Raw genomic sequence first — 18,761 nt, forward strand, 5'->3', positions numbered from 1 at the left:
TACACTTGATCATAATACAAATGCACTGAATGTTACAGATTGATTACAATGATAATAGTCCCAAGGGTGGAATTTTCCTTCCAACACTTCTGTTTTTCTTCCTCTCCCTCTTGTTTAACCCATCAGGTGAGATGGTTCGTCAGGCTCGAATCCTTGCCCAGGCCACATCTGATCTGGTCAATGCCATCAAGATGGATGCAGAGGGAGAGTCAGACCTGGAGAACTCCCGCAAGCTGCTGTCAGCTGCCAAGCTGCTGGCTGATGCCACTGCCAAGATGGTGGAGGCAGCAAAGGTCTGCCTTTCTTTTTCTTTTTCATTATGTCTATGCTTAACACAATGAACAGACTTTATCATTTCAATTAGTCTGTATAATAACCCATATAGTATTATAATGATCCATGTGCATGTCACCCAAGGGTGCAGCAGCAAACCCTGACAGTGAGGAACAGCAACAGAAGTTGCGAGAGGCTGCTGAAGGTCTCCGCATGGCCACAAATGCTGCTGCCCAGAATGCTATCAAGAAACGGCTGGTCAACAAGCTGGAGGTAAAAAGGAAGGAGGTGGAGCAAAGGGCTACAGAAAAACCCCTGACTGTATTTTATGTTGCCTATACAGAATTATCTGACTGACCATTAGGTCCTCATCAGATAAATTAATTAAAAAAAACAAACAAAGCTTTTTAAATTAATGTATCATTGGTCCCAGTGGATACAATCATTCTATATCCAACCATGGTTGGAAGTTTATATCTATAGTTCTATAAAGGATTGTCAACAAAGCCCATGCACAGAGTCTAACCAACAATTTGTTAGTCCACCTCTCAATACTTTCTGACTTCTCTGCCCTGTGTGTGTGTGTCTCAGCTCCAAGCCCGTTGGTTCCTCTTACTGAAGACATAAATCTTTAAAAACAGCTCACCAATATATAGTTTCAGCCCAGTTGGTAGTTGGCGAGGGTCGAAAACCAGTTTGCAATTGGCAAAATTTTGCCTGTAGGCTAAAAAATTCTCTCCTCTAATATCTCTGTGACTGTCACATGACCGCCTCTCATGTTAATCATGTAGTGTTTTGCTTTAGAAAGACATTTTTTAGCATCTAACTTCATGTCAAAGCATTCCCTCTTTATTTCTGTCACATTACAGCTCTGCTCCAATGATACGTTGACAGCTGGATTCGTTTTTAAGATCATTTTTATTGTTCCTCCAATACATTTTACGTTTTTGTCTACTGATTTCTGACAGCAGGACTTGAAGCTCCGCACAATGAAATTCCTCTTCTACACTTGCTCACAAATGGAGCTGAACAATTTTGGGGTGTTAATGATCAAATCTCAAATGTTCACCTGGAACTCTCGTATGAGCAAACATCAGAAGAAGTTTTAGGACAAGAATATGAAAATACTCTTGCATGAGGCCCAATATCTGTTAGGGCCGCATAAGACAAATATTACTTCTACAATATTATGCTGCTGCTATCAGTAGCTACTGGAAGTTGTGTGCAACTGGAGTCAGAAGATATCCAGGGATATGTGACAACTAAACATGTTTTAGTGGTTTAAAGGGTCATTAAAACAACAAGCACCCTCATATTAATTCTGCTAACTAACTAATATTATCTGTTAATGTAGTGTTAGCTACTTTAATCAGTTATACAACTCATACTAAATTACATTTATTGCTAGTGTCATAGTCACATACAAGCTAACGCATGTCTGTTTCCTGTTTCCTGTCAGAATGCTGCCAAACAGGCAGCAGCAGCAGCCACTCAGACAATAGCTGCAGCTCAGCACGCTGCCTCGTCCAACAAGAACCAGGCTGCCCAGCAGCAGCTCGTCCACAGCTGCAAGGTAAACGCATGACCTACCTGCCTACACTGCACAGATGGTACTTACAGACAGAGTGGCCTTCTCTATTCTCATTGCCACTTTTTTGTCCTTTCTCTTGCTCTCTTCACCCTGTATTATTCTTTCCCATTTTTTGTTTGTATCTTTCTAAGTTTAGTTAACAGAAATTTAAAAACATCTATTTTTGAAGTCAAACAAATGTTAAATACCTACTGCACAGACAGAAAATTGAATGGCAATCTAACTGGTACATAGAATAAAAAAAAATCCCTTTTGATTACAGTGTTTTTCTCTTTTCTGAATATAGCATAGTACTACAGATTTGTATGCTGTACCAGTAAAGGATGCAATTTAATTTCAGTTTGACTTGAAATGAGATAAGTACATATGCTGTAGGTAAATTAGTCAACCATTATGTTTTTAATGCAACGTAATGTCATATGTGTGTGACATCAGGTGGTGGCAGAGCAGATCCCTCAGCTGGTTCAGGGAGTCAGAGGCAGCCAGTCTCAGCCTGACAGTCCCAGCGCTCAGCTGGCCCTCATCAGTGCCAGCCAGAACTTCCTGCAGGTAACACCAGCACCATTCACTCAGTGAACAGGCAACACATTTAGATTTTTCCAGTACTGCAGAAGTTCCTATAGTAGTGAATTAGTACAATAACAGACTCCTAACAGAACAGAACATACAGTACATTTGACACAACAGTATAGTGCAGTAGCGTGTAACGTAATGGACACCCCAGCTTTCTGGTGATATGCTGCCCCCAATTGGTTTGGAGTGTGAATTGACAGGTGTCCAATTCTTACATATAGCACCTTTAAACCCATTGATTTGAATGACCCTTTCACCTTCCCTCTAGTTCCCCCTTCAAGACAAACATAAGGTATTTTAAACCCAGTCGTGGTAAGAATAGCTAAAGCATCAGTATGTTCTTTGTCCCTACAGCAGTTAATATCGTGAGTTTGTCGTGTTTAAATTAAAGTCAGTTCTAATAGTTTGTCTCTTCCAGCCTGGTGCTAAAATGGTTACAGCCTCCAAAGCCACAGTTCCCACCATCAGTGACCAGGCCTCAGCTATGCAGCTCAGCCAGTGTGCGAAGAACCTGGCCAGTGCTTTGGCTGAGCTTCGCACTGCCTCACAGAAGGTACTACTCTTCTGCATTCACTAATATTTAATAATTCCACAGCTGAAGCTCCAGAACTTTATCTGTCTCAACTCTACTACAAAGAGTTTGTTATTTTCAGCACTGTAGTGACCGTACTGACTGAACTGATACTATTAAGTCTAGTTAGATCACAAGGCATCAAGATTTGAGTGTTACGAGCTCAAATAAGTTATTTTAACTTTAAAGTTTACTTTTTTTTAAGTTAACTTTTCTGTTGCATTGCTAATATGAATTGTGTAGAGGGAGGCAGGGCTGAGTGATCATTAAATATTGTTATTTATTATTATTATTATTAGTAGTAGTAGTAGTAGTTTATGAATCATATTGTGATGTAATATCAATAGGCTCAGGAAGCATGCGGCCCGTTGGAGATAGACAATGCTCTGTCAATGGTGAGAGGTCTGGAGAAGGACATCCAGGAGGCCAAGGCTTCAGCTGACGAGGGCAAACTCAAACCACTGCCAGGAGAGACTGTAAGACACACACACACACACACACACACACACACACACACGCAGTCTTTATTCCTTACCAGATTGTGCTATGACATTAACTAGACCTCCCCAGCAGAAGAAGCTTCATTTGCCTGGTTGCCAAATTGTGGAAATGTATTTAGAACAGTATGATTAACAGTTTCTCTTCTCCCCTATCTGCTTGCTGTTGTTCAGCTTGAGAAATGCTCCCAGGATCTGGGTACCAGCACCAAGGCTGTGAGCTCAGCCATTGCCCAGCTGCTGAGTGAGGCAACCCAGGGCAATGAGAACTACACAGGTGGGTTTGACATTAACACACTTAATTATATTTCAATCATTTGCTTTGACCATCCCATCATATCCAGAGATGTTCAGAATACATCTGAATGTGTTGTGCTGCAAATAGATATGACAGAAACCTACAAATTAAACATTACTCATTGTTTTTGTAAAAAACAATGAAATACACTTTATTTTATCAGTCCATTTGATATTTTAGTTAAATGGTCCAATCAGAGAACTAAAAATGCACAGGTGGTATGACCAGATTCAAAACTCATTACATAACTATGACATTATGAAATAGATAATTATATAAATAAATTCAGAAATACATTGTATAACAATTAAACTGTGAAATAGTCCAGTAAATTTCTAAAACTCAGCTACTTCCTGCTCTATTTTACGTGAATAGAGTTCATTGCAGCTCCTTTTTTTTTTTTTTATTCCAGCTGTTTTTTCTAAAGTCTGTTCTTTCTGGATCCAGGTATGGCAGCCAGAGATGTGGCCCAAGCTCTGAAGTCCCTGGCCTCAGCTGCCAGAGGCGTCGCTGCCACCACAGACGACTCACCAGCACGCAATGCCACACTGGACTGTGCCGGTGCCGTCATGGATAAGTCAGCCAACTTGATCGAAGAAACCAAGAGAGCCATTGCGAAGCCAGGAGATGCAGAGAGTCAGCAGAGGCTAGCCCAGGTCAGACACAAACTGAGGGATACGGAGGGACAGATAAAAGGGTTGGAGTGTCAGTTATGCAGAGGCATTCAGATAACATAAAGCCAGAACAGACTCTTGACTGATCTTTTCAACACTGATAGTTACATTGTACTTCATTTTGTTACTGTCAAGATAAATATAATACTGTGTCTAGCTGGTAAACTAACTCTGGCTCTTGTGATTAGAAAACTAGCTGACATATGTTGTTGATGAGAGCATTAGTTTTGGCATGTAGTGACATGAGAATGTTAACTTGAGCTGTCTGTGAAATAAGACTGTTGGTTAGTGACAAGACAATGACTCAGCTGTAATGAAAATCAACCTGCAGAGACATGAAACTTGTTTTATTGAGGAATTCTAACACTGATAAGTGTGTGTGTGTGTGTGTGTGTGTGTGTGTGTGTGTGTGTGTGTGTATAGGTGGCTAAGGCAGTGTCTCAGGCCCTGAATAGATGTGTGAACTGCCTTCCTGGCCAGAGGGATGTGGACAACGCCATCCGCGCTGTGGGCGAAGCTAGCAAGACTCTCCTGGCTGATTCTGTTAGTACTGGCTACCTGTTTGTAATAAGAGGGATATTTTTCACAGAGTTGTACTTGGGTTTGTGGGATTCATAGTGTTTCTAGTGTAGTTTACTTAATATAATATAGTATATAATAAGACAATTTAATATGAATCTTCAAATATGTCTAATATGTTTGTAGTATTTTTTTCTTGTCCACTCGTAATTTTACAATAAATGTATTTTTTAATGTATTTCTTTTGTCAAAAACAGCCTATCCTCCATGAATGACAATGAAAACTTCTCCAAACTTGAGAATGAACAAATCTCATCCAAACTGACACATTCATAATTCTGTTAACCATTTCCCAGATGTTGGTACTATAGCAACCACCTACGTTTTCATTTCAATCTCTGTTTTTCCTCTTCTACACTGGATTATGTCTGCCATGTTGCTATTAAGCAGCTCTCATTGTTCTTCCCTCTGTAGTTCCCATCCAGTGGAAGGAGCTTCCCGGAGGTTCAGGCTCAGCTCAACGAGGTGGCAGCCGGTCTCAATCAATCAGCCAATGAGGTGGTCCAGGCATCCAGAGGGACCACCCAGGACTTGGCCAGGGCCACCAGCAAATTTGGACAGGACTTCAGCAACTTCCTCGAGGCTGGTGTTGACATGGCTGGAACATCCCAGGTCAGTATAATGGGAGAATACTTGCATATGATGGTTTAAAGAGTAACTAGTAAACCTGCTTAAAATCTCGTTTTTTCTGACCTCCAGTGGTTTAACTTTTCACTGTGCTGCGTGATATACAGGTGTACCCCAGAATACTACAGTACAACTTCATTGTTGGGTGTGGTTGAACCAGAGGTGAAACATGCTTGAAACTTTCAACCAGAGAGGGTAGAGAAACACTACATTTCAGTCTGCTGTAAAGTTACTATTTAATTACACTGAAATGTGATCCACTCAGCGAGGGAAATGACTGAATAATTTGATTAGATGAAATGAAATCATATTGGTCCTTACAGTGAATTTGAGCCACAGCAGCCTCAAAATGTAACACATCAAAGAAAAACAGCATAAATGAAAATTCAGGTAATGAGCATATGAACTCACCACCTCGTGATACATTTGCAAAACAATTTTCTTTATTGCCATAAACTTGCAGATGACTCCTGAATAAAAAGTCCTTTATGTCACCATTTTTTCATAAGACCCAAACTAGCAACGTGTCAGTCCGTTTCTCAATACTTGCTTACCCTGACTGTTGTTCTAAGCCCCAAGCCCATTTCTTTCTACTGAAGATGGAAAAAGTTGAAAACGCCTCACAAAATAAACTACAGTAATGAAGGAATGTGTCACCCAGTGCAACAGTGTGAGTCATTTTTAATAGTTTTTGGACAACAATGGAGGTCGATAGCACAAAGGAATAGGATATATCAGATAACACACATAATATGTTGGTTTGGCTCTGCACATGAGATTTGTTGGTAATTACAAAAATGTAGAATAGCACTATACTTATCCTTTCAAAACTCAACATATATGCATCCAAAGATCAAGGTGACGTCCTCAAATGTCCTGATCAACAGTCTACAACCACAACCACACAACCTCAAAGATATTCAGTCCACTGTCATAGAAGACTAAAACCACCAGAAAATATTCACATTTGAGAAGCTTGAGCCAGAGAATCTTTACATTTTTTCTTAAAAATAACTCAAAAGTGGTAATTGATGATCAAAATTAGTTATTTTTATTAATTATTATTTTTTATAATTAGTTAGCAATCAATAATTTTCTGTCAATTAACAAATTAAGTAATCAACTAATTGTTGCAGCTCTATATTTATTACAAGGAGAAGTGCCACAACCAGGCATTGTGTTTTAGTGATTCACCTCAATGTGATCATCCCTAAGTATATTTCAGTAACTACAGTACAGTTCGGCAATAAATGTAATGGAGCAGAAAGTACTGTATTTCCATCTTTAATTGCAAACAATGGAAGGCAAGCATTCAATTAACAAATATACTTAGTGACTTTGCATCTTTGCTGCCAGGAAATAGTAAATCTTTGTCTCTGGATTCCATCTTTATCGGGATAAGGAGGCATGAGTCATAAGGTTTTGAGACATAATCATTTAATTTCAGTGAATTTTTGTAAACAGCAGTTGTAAAGTTTCTGAAGTGCTCTGCATTGCTTCTTCCTGCTCTCTTGCAGTCTAAAGAGGACCAGACACAGGTGGTGTCCAACCTGAAGACAATCTCCATGTCGTCCAGCAAGCTGCTCCTGGCAGCCAAAGCCCTGTCCACTGACCCCGGCTCCCCCAACCTCAAGAACCAGCTGGCAGCTGCCGCTCGGTAGCAAGCATTTCTCTCCATCTCTCTGTCTGCTATTTTTTTATGCTTATGTGTCTCTTACATCTCTGAGCTTGTGTCCACAGGGCAGTTACAGACAGTATCAACCAGCTCATCACCATGTGCACTCAGCAGGCTCCAGGTCAGAAAGAGTGCGACAATGCTCTCAGGGAGCTGGAGGTAACTACAATAATACAACCATCCATCTATTAATCCACCAATCCTGTATCAGTGAGTGGGCAACTGATTCATATGTTGATTCTGGTTCACATGACAACCAAATGTGTGTCCATTTTAATGTGAATTTCTTGACTTAAACAATGATTGATCCAGACTTGTGCAACTATTACCTCAGGTCATGGATACGATCTGAAAAAAATGAAAATGGAAATTATTGATAATAAAGAAAATTAGAAATGAGGATTTAATGCAGCATTTAGACAGTGCAGTGGTCATGTGACAGTCAGCTGAGATGTGCAAGTACAGTGTGTACTTGTTGTGTGTGTTGTGACTGTGTTGTTTGTGTGTGCAGTCAGTGAGGGGGATGCTGGAGAACCCGACTGAAGCTGTCAATGACCTGTCCTACTTTGACTGCATCGACAGTGTCATGGAAAACTCCAAGGTAGGACACACATGGCTTCTGGAAGTAACTATACAATGTGGTACTAATTAAGGCCATATTCAGACCAAATCAGGCGGTGCAGCTCACTGCCGCAGGGTTAAGCAGAGGTGTGTGGGGGTGCTGGCGTGTTTATTTGTGCTCTAGAACGTAAGCGCTGTGAAACAATCCAAAAATAACGTTTTATTGATCTGATTCACTGGCTTTCTCACTACCAGCGCTCCTTCTCTTTATTCACACTCCAGCTCACTTGACCACAGCTGCTCTCTCTCTTGCTGGTGCTCTGAGCTCTTTCTCTTTCTCTCTTTTTTCCTCTCATCTTTTTAAAAATGAGTCAGGAAGCTGACAGCAAAGTCTAACTTTACTTTTAACGTCATCAAACGAAGAGAAATGTCCTCCCCTCCTAGTAACGTCTTTGTACTCCCTCATGGCAGGGTTTTACAGCTCTGATCAGTCTGATCTCCAGCTGTGATTGGCCACTGCAGCCTTCAGCCGCAGTGACGGTGGGTTGTGTTTCTCCAAAATTTGACTCTGGTTCAACTTGCTGGCCGCAGGCCAGTGTTGCACCACTGCGGCCAAAATGCCTGCAGGTGAAACACATGGGAATGAATGGGAGGACTGGCGATTTTGCCACACCACCTGATTTAGTCTGAATACTGCCTAAAGGCAAAATAATGATGGAGTTCTGAGACTGTTGTTTAGGTCAGAGTTTCCTTATGTTGAGTTTATCAACAGTTGTTGATTTCCAGAAAGATTTCCTTGAAAGATTTTCTTGAGAGAAGAGCATCATTTCAACCCAAGTGAATATTCATCCATTATCCATTTTTATTGGAAACTTTATTCTTTACAGAAGTTGAATTGTTGAATTGGAAGACTCTAAGTTACTGGTAGTGTACCAATTCAACACACTATTTTACTCATTACTAGTCCAAAATTACATAGTTCTTTCCAGGAAACTTACTTGGAATTTATTAAGAGATATAAGGAATTTATGGACCTCTAAAATGAATAGAAATTGTATTTTCTTTGCAGACCTTTTAAACATTCAAGCCCATCCTGTCCATGTTTCTTTGTCCTTCCAATTGCTGTGCTATAAAGCAGAACATGTACAATAGTGTGGTTTTTCACTACTTTAAGAAGAAACTTTTGAATTTGTTATGATACTAATGTTAGTCCCTACCCTAGTCCCCTACACAAACAGCTGAACAAGAACTTAAGAACTGTTTAAACCAAATTTGAGTTTTTTTTAAGAAACTGTCTAATCAAAGATCAGGTAAAGAAGATAATGAATCTGACCAGACATTTGATGCCAGCATCAGTACTTGACAGTTTTTTTGGACCCTGCTACAGACATTTCAGTGGTTTGACATTGTGTATATCCCAGTTTGCCCACACAATGAAGTCATTCTCCAAACTAAAGCGTATGGCTTTCTGTTGACAGATCCTTGGTGAGTCCATGGCTGGCATTTCCCACAATGCCAAGAACTCCAACCTGCCAGAGTTTGGTGATTCAGTCAGTGGTGGCTCTAAAGCCCTGTGTGGTCTCACTGAAGCAGCTGCACAGGTAAAATCATCATTATTGAAGGTTACTTTATTATTGCTGTATTCCAAGACCACTTAAGAGATACCAGCTCAGAGATAAAATGGAGAAGGCTGGCAAGATGTGTGTTTTGGTTATGTTTGTAATACATGCACTTGACCTGTGGAGGTGGTTGTAAACTGACCAATGATCTGCTGATGTTCCTAGGCTGCCTATCTGGTGGGTGTATCAGACCCCAACAGTTCAGCAGGTCAAAAGGGCCTGGTGGACCCCGCTCAGTTTGCCCGTGCTAACCAGTCCATCCAGATGGCCTGTCAGAACCTGGTTGACCCAGCCTGCACCCAGTCACAAGTACATGCCACCCTCACTGCAACATCATGCTAATGACCACTTTTATCATCAGTCTTCTTCGTCTTGGTTAGTGAGACTGAATGTGGTTGAATCATTTATTTATCCCAGTGCACTGTTTCTCTGCCCAGGTGCTCTCTGCAGCTACCATTGTTGCCAAACACACCTCAGCACTGTGTAACGCCTGCCGCCTGGCCTCCTCCAAAACTCCCAACCCTGTTGCCAAGAGGCAGTTTGTCCAGTCAGCCAAAGAGGTGGCCAACACCACCGCCAACCTGGTCAAGTCCATAAAGGTTTGTAGTATGAGTCTTTTCACATTCATCATCAAAAGCAAATTAATTGAAAGTAAGTAATCCATGTTGAGAGAAAAGCAAATATATGGTTTGGATTTCTTACCCTAACCCTAACTCTGGTTAACCTTAAAGGCTGGGTAATTCTTCAAATAAACTAGTTCATACAGTTGCCATCAGACCATGTCTGTGCACACTCTCTCCTCCAAGGCATTCATGGTGTTATTCTCAGCTGTACACATGCAGAGTGATGGAAGTAGTTTTATCAGGAATGAAAAATAAGATCTTGATAGAGAAGTTCAAACCTGCCTACTCTTATACCTCCACACACACATCACTGAGTGGTTGTCAGTTTCAAAATGTTACAAAAATTGTCCAACCCAGCTCCTCCCTATTCTGATGTTGTAATGGTGTGGAGGAAGAGGGTTGGCAAACTGATCCTTTACAGCAAGGGAACAGTCATAGTAAAGGACTTGAAGATTGATTTTTTTTCTTCCCTACAGTTATTCACTGACCTTGTGATTTTGGGGATTACCCTGAAAGATCACGGATAACCCTACTCTGAGTGTGGTGAATGGCCATTTTTGACCAAATAGTCCCAAGAACTAATGAGCCATAAAGGTGCTTTCACACAGCGAGTGGTTGCCACCATGGCACCCAGTTACCTCTGATCTTACCAAGCCTTACACCACAGACTGCTGCTTTCCACCTAGGTGTGGTCACAAGGTCACATGGCGAGTTGTGACAGCAAGTTGAAAAAGTTGAAACATCATGAACTCCAACAGCAGTGGTAAACAGCTGTGTGCGTTCATGAGAGTGGCAGCCGTCACTGCTTGCTGTCTGTTAACAATGTAAGAGCTACTAGCCCTTTTTGACCAACCAGTTCCAGGGAATATGGAATCACTGGAACTAATCTCAGGAAATAAACTAGGGACTTAAAGCCCCTTTTGCTCATTCCTGTTTGTGTTTCATCTAAAGAACTGTGCAGATCAGTGAAAAAATGACATGGCTTGTGAAACTGTAGGCCCTGGGCCATCAGGGCCATGCATACTGTGAAAAGCCCTGAAGATGTGGTACTAATGTTGATGCTGTAAACGTCAATTATTATGTCACTTGATTGAATTAAACTGTGTTTTTACTTACTTACTCAACCTAGTTTAATTCTAGTCCTAATCCAGAACCAAACTGTATAACCAAGCAGGCTCCTGGTTTACTGTGTGTGTTCTGTTTTTTGCTGATTTAAATCAAAATACAAACTGACTTGATTCAGTTATAATTCAGTTTTGTGCCTATATGTTGCATTTAGCTTAAGTTATTTGTGTTTAATCCAAATACCACACAACAAACCTGTGACTATTGTATGATTGCAGCCTAAAGAAACTTTAGACTTTACACAGAGGGTTAAACAGGGGCTCAGCTCATTTTTGCCCAGGGAAAGTTAATCCGTCCATGTCCAGAACTGTCACATTACATACATATGTCATTAACTGTTCCACTGTTCTAGTAGCATGGTCTATTGGGAAGTTGTGATTCAGGACCATGTCCCCTGTGCAGGCTTTGGACGGAGCCTTTAACCAGGAGAACAGAGAGAAGTGTAAGGCTGCCACTGGACCCCTGATAGAAGCTGTGGACAATCTGACAGCCTTTGCCTCCAACCCAGAGTTTGCCAGCATTCCTGCTCAGATCAGCCCTGAGGTATGTCCTCACCTCAACCTCCACTCCAAACACTCAGTCACTGAAACATCAACTGTTACATTGATGAGGCTAAGTAGGTATTATCTCTCTATATAAAGCAAGGAATCTCTGTCTGTCTATATTAATGTATGTATGTGGGTTTATCCTTTGCGTATCTTGAGAACTGTTCATCTGATCTACTTCATACCTGGCGGGTGGATTGCTGGGGAAACGGGGAAGTACACTGTCAATGTGTGAAGTTGCTTGGATAAGAGGTTCTCCAGAAATATATATATAAAAATACCTCATAAAATCAATAACGTCGATAACGTTGGTTTGCTGCTTCTTCTGCCAGTGGAGTCAACGAGTGGAAATACGGACAGCGCCACTCTGCCATTGCAACCCACATTGTGGTCGGAGGTGGGATTACATCCATAGTGTTAATGACTTGAAAACGTTCAAGAGACTTAAGCTCTGTGTAACGTTACTGTGAATGAAACTCGACATGTACGTGTAAGACTTAGTGCTGGATGTCTCAGGCATTTTCAGAAATATATAAAAATACCTCATTAACAACGTTGCTTCTACAACTTTGATTTGCTTCTTCCTCTGCCTGTGGAGTCAGCGCGTGGAAATACGGAAAACACCACTCTGCCATTGCAACCCACATCGTGGTCGGAGATGGGATTACATCCGTAGTGATAAGAACTACCATAGAGAATAAATTGAAAAAGTTTAGAGAGTTAAGCTCTATTCTCGTTCCTCACACATAAGAACTTTGTATGTATGTTCAAGACATAGTGTAGGATGTCTCACGCACTAAATGAATGGGCACTACAGTTCATCCGATCAACTTCAGCTCAACTCAAAATTTTAGTCTCCAGATATTCTGCGTACGAGGTGTTTAGGGAACATTGGTAAATTGTAGCATCTACCAATAGCCTGCATGTGAGACGTTTAGGGAATATGGGTAAATTATAGCGTCTACTGATACCCTCTGTGTTCGGCCTGTTCCAAGCATGTTTTGAGCGGGCACTGCGCTAATTAAGTAAGTTAAATCAGAAATGAAATGAGAGCATGATCTGACAATGATAGTTCACTGTCTGGTCCTACATTAAATAATTAAGTAGCACAGGACCAGTTTGTGTGTGTGAGTATTTCTATTCGCTTGTGCTGACTTGTTTCTCAGTTCTGTGCTCATTGAATGCAGTTGAGTCTGTAAGTAAGAAGAAAGCACTAGTAAGGGTGTGTACCTGTAGGTCAGGTAAGAATCTCGTGTGATTCCTTCCTGTGTCTCTAAACTGTACTTTTTGGAGACAGTAGCATTCAGTATTTCTCACTTCAGCGACTCATTCTCATCGACTCACCTTCCTCAGGGTCATGCAGCCATGGAGCCCATCCTGGTGGCAGCGAAGACGATGCTGGAGAGCTCAACTGGTCTGATCCAGACTGCCCGCTCTCTGGCTGTCAACCCCAAAGATCCTCCCAAGTGGTCAGTGCTGGCTGGACACTCCAGGACTGTGTCTGACTCCATCAAGAAACTCATCACCAACATGAGGTACACTCTGCTACTGCCACAACTACTAGTTGAGCTGTACCTTCTCTGGTAGATTCAGGGGTCATCTCCTGTTCTGACATAACCCCCTCCTTCTCGGTGATGTTAGATTGGTACTTCCACATTCAGCAGAGCCATTTCCAGCTCTACATATATTGAATCTTAGTGGTTTTGTGAACAGGAAGGACAGACACTCACTGTAAATAATAACATCATAAAAATTCGGCTTAATGAGGCACTACCCTGCCTTGATCAAGCCTTACCGTTTCTACTACTGGATATATTTTAAAACATAGAGTGATAAAATACACACTAAAATGGCCCCTTGGACAGCTACAGTAATTAAAAATTAATGTTAACATTATGTGAACTGTAGTACTCCAGAGATAGACATCCACTCAAACTATTTAGCTGAGAGTCAGCTCTCTGTCGTTGGCTGACAGGATGGTCAAGAATAGAATCAAACTGGTGGAAACTATCTTAGTGTCAGTTGTCTTTGGTTATTTTGACACTCCTCTGTAACAGCTTTACATGTATGGGCATTCATGATGGAAAAACCCATCACCAACCAATATAGTGATATACTAATAGACATTTTAATGACTAATGGGAAAATAAAATGCACAATGACAATTCATACTAAGGTCTGCATTTTGTTAAACATGACTTGGAAAAAATAATGAATGAGGAGTGGAGAACCCAGATTGATGATTAATAACATCTCCATCTGCTTGTGTATTTGTGTAGAGAAAAGGCTCCTGGCCAGAGAGAATGTGATGATGCTATTGAGGTGCTGAATGGTTGCATCCGTGAGGTCGACCAGGCCTCTCTGGCTGCCATCAGCCAACACCTGACACCCCGAGAGGACATCTCCATGGAGGTAAACACACACACACACACACACGGTTTTATGTGGACCCAGTTACAGACAGATCTGTCAAGTAAACTGTCAGAACCTCTGTGTGTTGAGTTGTAAGTGAAGTTCTCTCAGGTTGAAGATCTGTTTTTTCAGTTTGTCATCTTAAATTTTCTTCATCTAAAATTATACTGTTTCTTTTCCTCCTTTGTTAATATCTAAAATTTCATGATGTATTCAGCATATTAGTTCAAAGTTCTACTTACTGAAGAAGAAATGAGATGCATTTGAAAATCTAAAAAGTGGACCTTTGAGCTTTATTTTCTAAGACAAAATATTCAAAACTTAAGGCTCACTTGCCAGCTTTTTCCAATGCTCTCAACATCCCACAGCCTTGAGAGTGCGGGTGTCAAGATTATTTTGTTAAGTATATTCTTACCAAGGTCAAGAATTAACTGTCAGACAATTCACATAGTCTTCAAGTGTATTCAGGCAATCAAGTGATGGAGGAAAACTCATCATTGTAATGTAACAATGAGAATGCTGTTCCTGACATCTGACAACTATATTGGGAACGATTGAGAGGGGAGGTAAATTTGTGCTTGAGTGTATTAATTCACCTGTGTCCGTGTGTGTGTGTTGCAGGCTCTCCATGAGCAGATGGCTGTCTCGGTCCATGAGATCAGTAATCTGATTGAACCCGTAGCTGTGGCTGCTCGCTCTGAGGCTTCCCAGCTGGGTCACAAGGTAAAACACTGAATACTGGACTATGTTGCTCCACTGGTGGTCCATCTGAAGGGGGACTAGTGCCACCTGTTCAAGCCTGACATGTTTCTTTTATTCTAGAATCTGTGTTTTGAACTTGTCATGATGTATTTGATCCCCACACACTTTAACAGGTATCTCAGATGGCCAGCTACTTTGAGCCCCTGATCATGGCAGCCATTGGGACAGCGTCCAAAATCGTCAGCAGCCAACAGCAGATGGCTGTCTTAGACCAGACCAAGACCCTGACAGAGTCAGCCCTGCAGATGCTCTACACTGCCAAGGAGGCTGGAGGAAACCCCAAGGTACTGATGCTGTCACTCATCATACAGAGTCCTCAGGAGAAGCTGCTAGAGAAACCTGGCCAAATGACACAGCCCTTTAATTTTGAGACCGAGTCCTGAGTGGTGTAGCATAGCACAGGAACAATAATATGGTGAATTATTGAATGCTATCTAGTAATTATTTAATGTGTTTTGTTTTGCTGACCTTAATAGCAGCTTCATTTGTCATTGAGTTCCTGTGTTTTTGTTACCTTTCAATGATAGCTACATCTACATTATATTTACATAGGGAGCGGGTCATCTTCCACGGAGCCCACCATGTTGCACTGCCATGTATCTACAGTAGCCCAGAACAGACAAACCAAACACTGGCTCTAGAGAGGGCTGTTTGTGTTTTTTGCGAGTTTTGTGGCCACCGTAGGTTCTTCCACATGCTTGGAAGGGGAGAGGGAGGGGGAGGGGAGGGATATTCAATTGGTTGCAATCTGCAACCTCACTGCAAGATGCCACTAAATCCTACACACTGGTCCTTAAACATAACTCAATATTTTTCAAAAATATTGTAATTTATTATACTTATCATTAAATAGAATGTTTTAACAGCTACATAGATGTCCAATAGGAAGAAGGAAACACATCTAGTTTCCTTCTGCTGCTGTGCATTATTAAAAGTGTTACATACTTTGTGAGTGCTGATGACGTCATTTTCTATTTTTGTGCCTTTTGGGTTGGCACCCATTATACTCTGAAGACATATGAGTTGAGCACGCCAGTTCTATTGTTTGAGCAGTATATGATAAAGACAAGCTGCTGGTAAGTTATATCTGACAATGTAAAAGATAGCTTGATGATATCCAACCGTGTATCTGACTAGCAACACACTGTATAAATGATACTGTTGACAACTTAGCTTAGCTTCAGACTCACAGGAAAAGCTGAAGTAAAATTGCAAAACTGAACTGTGAAAGTGATGTTAAAGCAAGCCAGTAAAATACAGTTTTAACAAGTGAGTTAAATGATGATATACATATTAAATAATATATTTCTGCATTACTAAGTCACAAATGCTCCTTTTTCCAGGCAGCACATATGCAGGAGGCCCTGGAGGAGTCGGTGCAGATGATGAAAGAGGCAGTAGATGACCTGGGTGCCACTCTGGCTGAAGCAGCTGGTGCTGCTGGTGCTGTGGGTGGCATGGTGGACTCCATCAACGATGCCATCAATAAAATGGAAGACGCACCTGCACTTGAACCTGAAGGCACCTTTGTTGACTACCAGACTACCATGGTTAAGACAGCCAAGGCCATTGCTGTCACTGTGCAGGAGATGGTAAGGCATTTTGATAATCACCCAGCAAGCCTAAGTACTTAATCACATTCATCATGTGATGGACATTTCAGTCTGTAGTAATGTACAAATTGCAGAGTGAATACGATTTTGGAGAGGTGCATGTGTATGTGTGGCAGGAGTCTAATATATGATTAATTAGGGCCTATTTGTTGTCCTTCTCTGTGTATCCCCAACGTACTGGCACTCTGGGCAGTAGCCTATGTTGCCTATACCACAGACCACTACTGGTTACTAATAAGGTTTCTCATCTCTCTTCAGGTGACCAAGTCTAACACCAACCCTGATGACCTCGGGGGATTAGCCAACCAGCTGACCAATGAGTTTGGAAATCTAGCAGATGAGGCCAAATATGCAGCCATGACTGCAGAGAATGATGAAGTAAATAAAACCAGCCACATCTCAGCATGTTGTCTTTTGAGAGACACTTCACAGGCCACTCCAGCTCCACATGTCTCATTTTTCATCTTATTCATGCTGTTACTCAGATTTCTTTCTTTGTTTTGCCACAGATTGGTTCTCATATTAAGAAGCAGGTGGGTGAGCTGGGTTTCAGTTGCACAGGTCTGGTGACCAAAGCCGGAGCTCTGCAGTGCAGCCCCAATGACTCGTTCACCAAGAAAGAGCTGATTGAAAGCGCCCGCAAAGTCTCTGAGAAGGTCAGATCACAACCAATCACTTTACTCCTCTTCTTCCTCTTCTTTGACTTTGAGTCTTTGCTGTCGGCTTAACTCCCAATTTGGTTGTACTGCTGTCAGCAAGCCGCCGGGTATCTGGTTCAAGCATTGCTGCCTTCTTCAGAGCGATGTTTCAGTTTGAGTTGAGGATTCAGGCTTTCACTGGCTTCTTGTAATCTTACTTTAATGCCGAGTTAAGTTTAATCTGACTTCACTCAAATTATACTACTAGTATTCAGTAGCAGATAAACTCAATGTGAGGTGACATGACTTCAAAAGCAAATACTATTTTGTGGAAACACAAGACTTCATGTTACAAATAAATAAAACAAACTGAACTTTTTTCAATATATGCTCAACATTGTACCTGAATGCCTCTTGTGTAGACACATGAAGCACTCACTGATGCTGCTCTGCTAAATGTGCTATGCCTTCTGTGTAGACAAGTGGAAACTATGCTGAGTCTCTACCATATTTTGCTGTCATTTATGGTCACACTAGCTTCTCTGTCCTCTCCTCTGCTCTATTCAGGTACATGGTCACCCACGTTTTGGAAGCGCTCAGTGCCCAATACACTATGACTGTACTTACGTGCATAAAACACAGCAAATACTTCCACAGGCAGTTCAAAACCAGTTTGTCTCATATATTCCGAGATTGTGGTGATTGTGAAGCGCAGAAAATCTGAACGATCTAAGAGCTCAATATGATTGATCCACTTTATTATAGCACCTTATTTTATTTTTAAATGCAGCCCATATTTTAGGCTACAGAAGGTCATTAAAGCAAAAGTAAAAAAATGTGTTTTTGAAATACCATTGCATAGTTACCATATAAACACTCATTAACACTTAACATTTAAAAAGGTCATTTTGAAGTTACAACCTTATCAATAGATGGCAGTATTGTTACATTTTGTAAAATTTAATAAAATCAGAAATTAATATCTTTTGAATATACTAGTGCACAGCTATCAAAGTTATACTATTCTATATGAGTTGTTATGAAGAACAACATGATATGATTTACATAATGATTAGACATTTAATTTACAGAAATTCAGATTTGGCTCAGATTTGCAGAAAGACTCAATGAATGTCCTCCAGGAATGTGAGATAGAGTTTATGACTCTGGTCTGGGGAGATAAGGAGAGGGGTTTTCTGTCCATGTTTATGTGGAGTTGTTCTTTAGTTATTGGTCAGAAATGGCCTTTCAGGAGGCCTGTTCAATCTCCATTGGATCAAAGTGTTTAACTTTGGTCACTGTCATGTTGTCAGACCCGCACATTCACTACCTCCTCAATTTGAAATCAAAGAAAGGTTGTTCATGAATTTAAAGAAAAAGCCATGGTGTCCTACACCTGGATATTATTTAATATATAAACATTATATTAGTGCAACTGTCAGAATATTTATCACATTAGAAGTTTTGAAATTCCTATCAAACATATAGAATTGGCTCATCCATGG

General features: G+C 40.9%; 1 protein-coding gene across 4 annotated transcripts in view; it reads left to right on the forward strand.

Moving 5' to 3' along the window:
• Positions 1 to 18,761, forward strand: part of tln1 (talin 1) — a 106,765-nt gene that overhangs the window by 65,521 nt on the left and 22,483 nt on the right. For all 4 annotated transcript variants that reach the window (XM_044334612.1, XM_044334613.1, XM_044334614.1 and 1 more), the window contains 24 exons: positions 127 to 293; positions 418 to 546; positions 1,733 to 1,846; positions 2,300 to 2,413; positions 2,856 to 2,990; positions 3,356 to 3,484; positions 3,680 to 3,782; positions 4,251 to 4,459; positions 4,901 to 5,020; positions 5,471 to 5,668; positions 7,201 to 7,340; positions 7,424 to 7,517; positions 7,870 to 7,959; positions 9,398 to 9,520; positions 9,704 to 9,847; positions 9,976 to 10,137; positions 11,689 to 11,829; positions 13,185 to 13,366; positions 14,111 to 14,243; positions 14,865 to 14,966; positions 15,119 to 15,289; positions 16,349 to 16,597; positions 16,877 to 16,996; positions 17,128 to 17,274. In XM_044334612.1, coding sequence (XP_044190547.1) covers positions 127 to 293; positions 418 to 546; positions 1,733 to 1,846; positions 2,300 to 2,413; positions 2,856 to 2,990; positions 3,356 to 3,484; positions 3,680 to 3,782; positions 4,251 to 4,459; positions 4,901 to 5,020; positions 5,471 to 5,668; positions 7,201 to 7,340; positions 7,424 to 7,517; positions 7,870 to 7,959; positions 9,398 to 9,520; positions 9,704 to 9,847; positions 9,976 to 10,137; positions 11,689 to 11,829; positions 13,185 to 13,366; positions 14,111 to 14,243; positions 14,865 to 14,966; positions 15,119 to 15,289; positions 16,349 to 16,597; positions 16,877 to 16,996; positions 17,128 to 17,274 — 3,416 coding nt within the window. The remainder of the gene's footprint in view (positions 1 to 126; positions 294 to 417; positions 547 to 1,732; positions 1,847 to 2,299; positions 2,414 to 2,855; positions 2,991 to 3,355; positions 3,485 to 3,679; positions 3,783 to 4,250; positions 4,460 to 4,900; positions 5,021 to 5,470; positions 5,669 to 7,200; positions 7,341 to 7,423; positions 7,518 to 7,869; positions 7,960 to 9,397; positions 9,521 to 9,703; positions 9,848 to 9,975; positions 10,138 to 11,688; positions 11,830 to 13,184; positions 13,367 to 14,110; positions 14,244 to 14,864; positions 14,967 to 15,118; positions 15,290 to 16,348; positions 16,598 to 16,876; positions 16,997 to 17,127; positions 17,275 to 18,761) is intronic.

Source organism: Thunnus albacares, chromosome 18 (genome assembly GCF_914725855.1).
Source record: "Thunnus albacares chromosome 18, fThuAlb1.1, whole genome shotgun sequence".
NCBI classification, from domain to species: Eukaryota; Metazoa; Chordata; class Actinopteri; order Scombriformes; family Scombridae; genus Thunnus; species Thunnus albacares.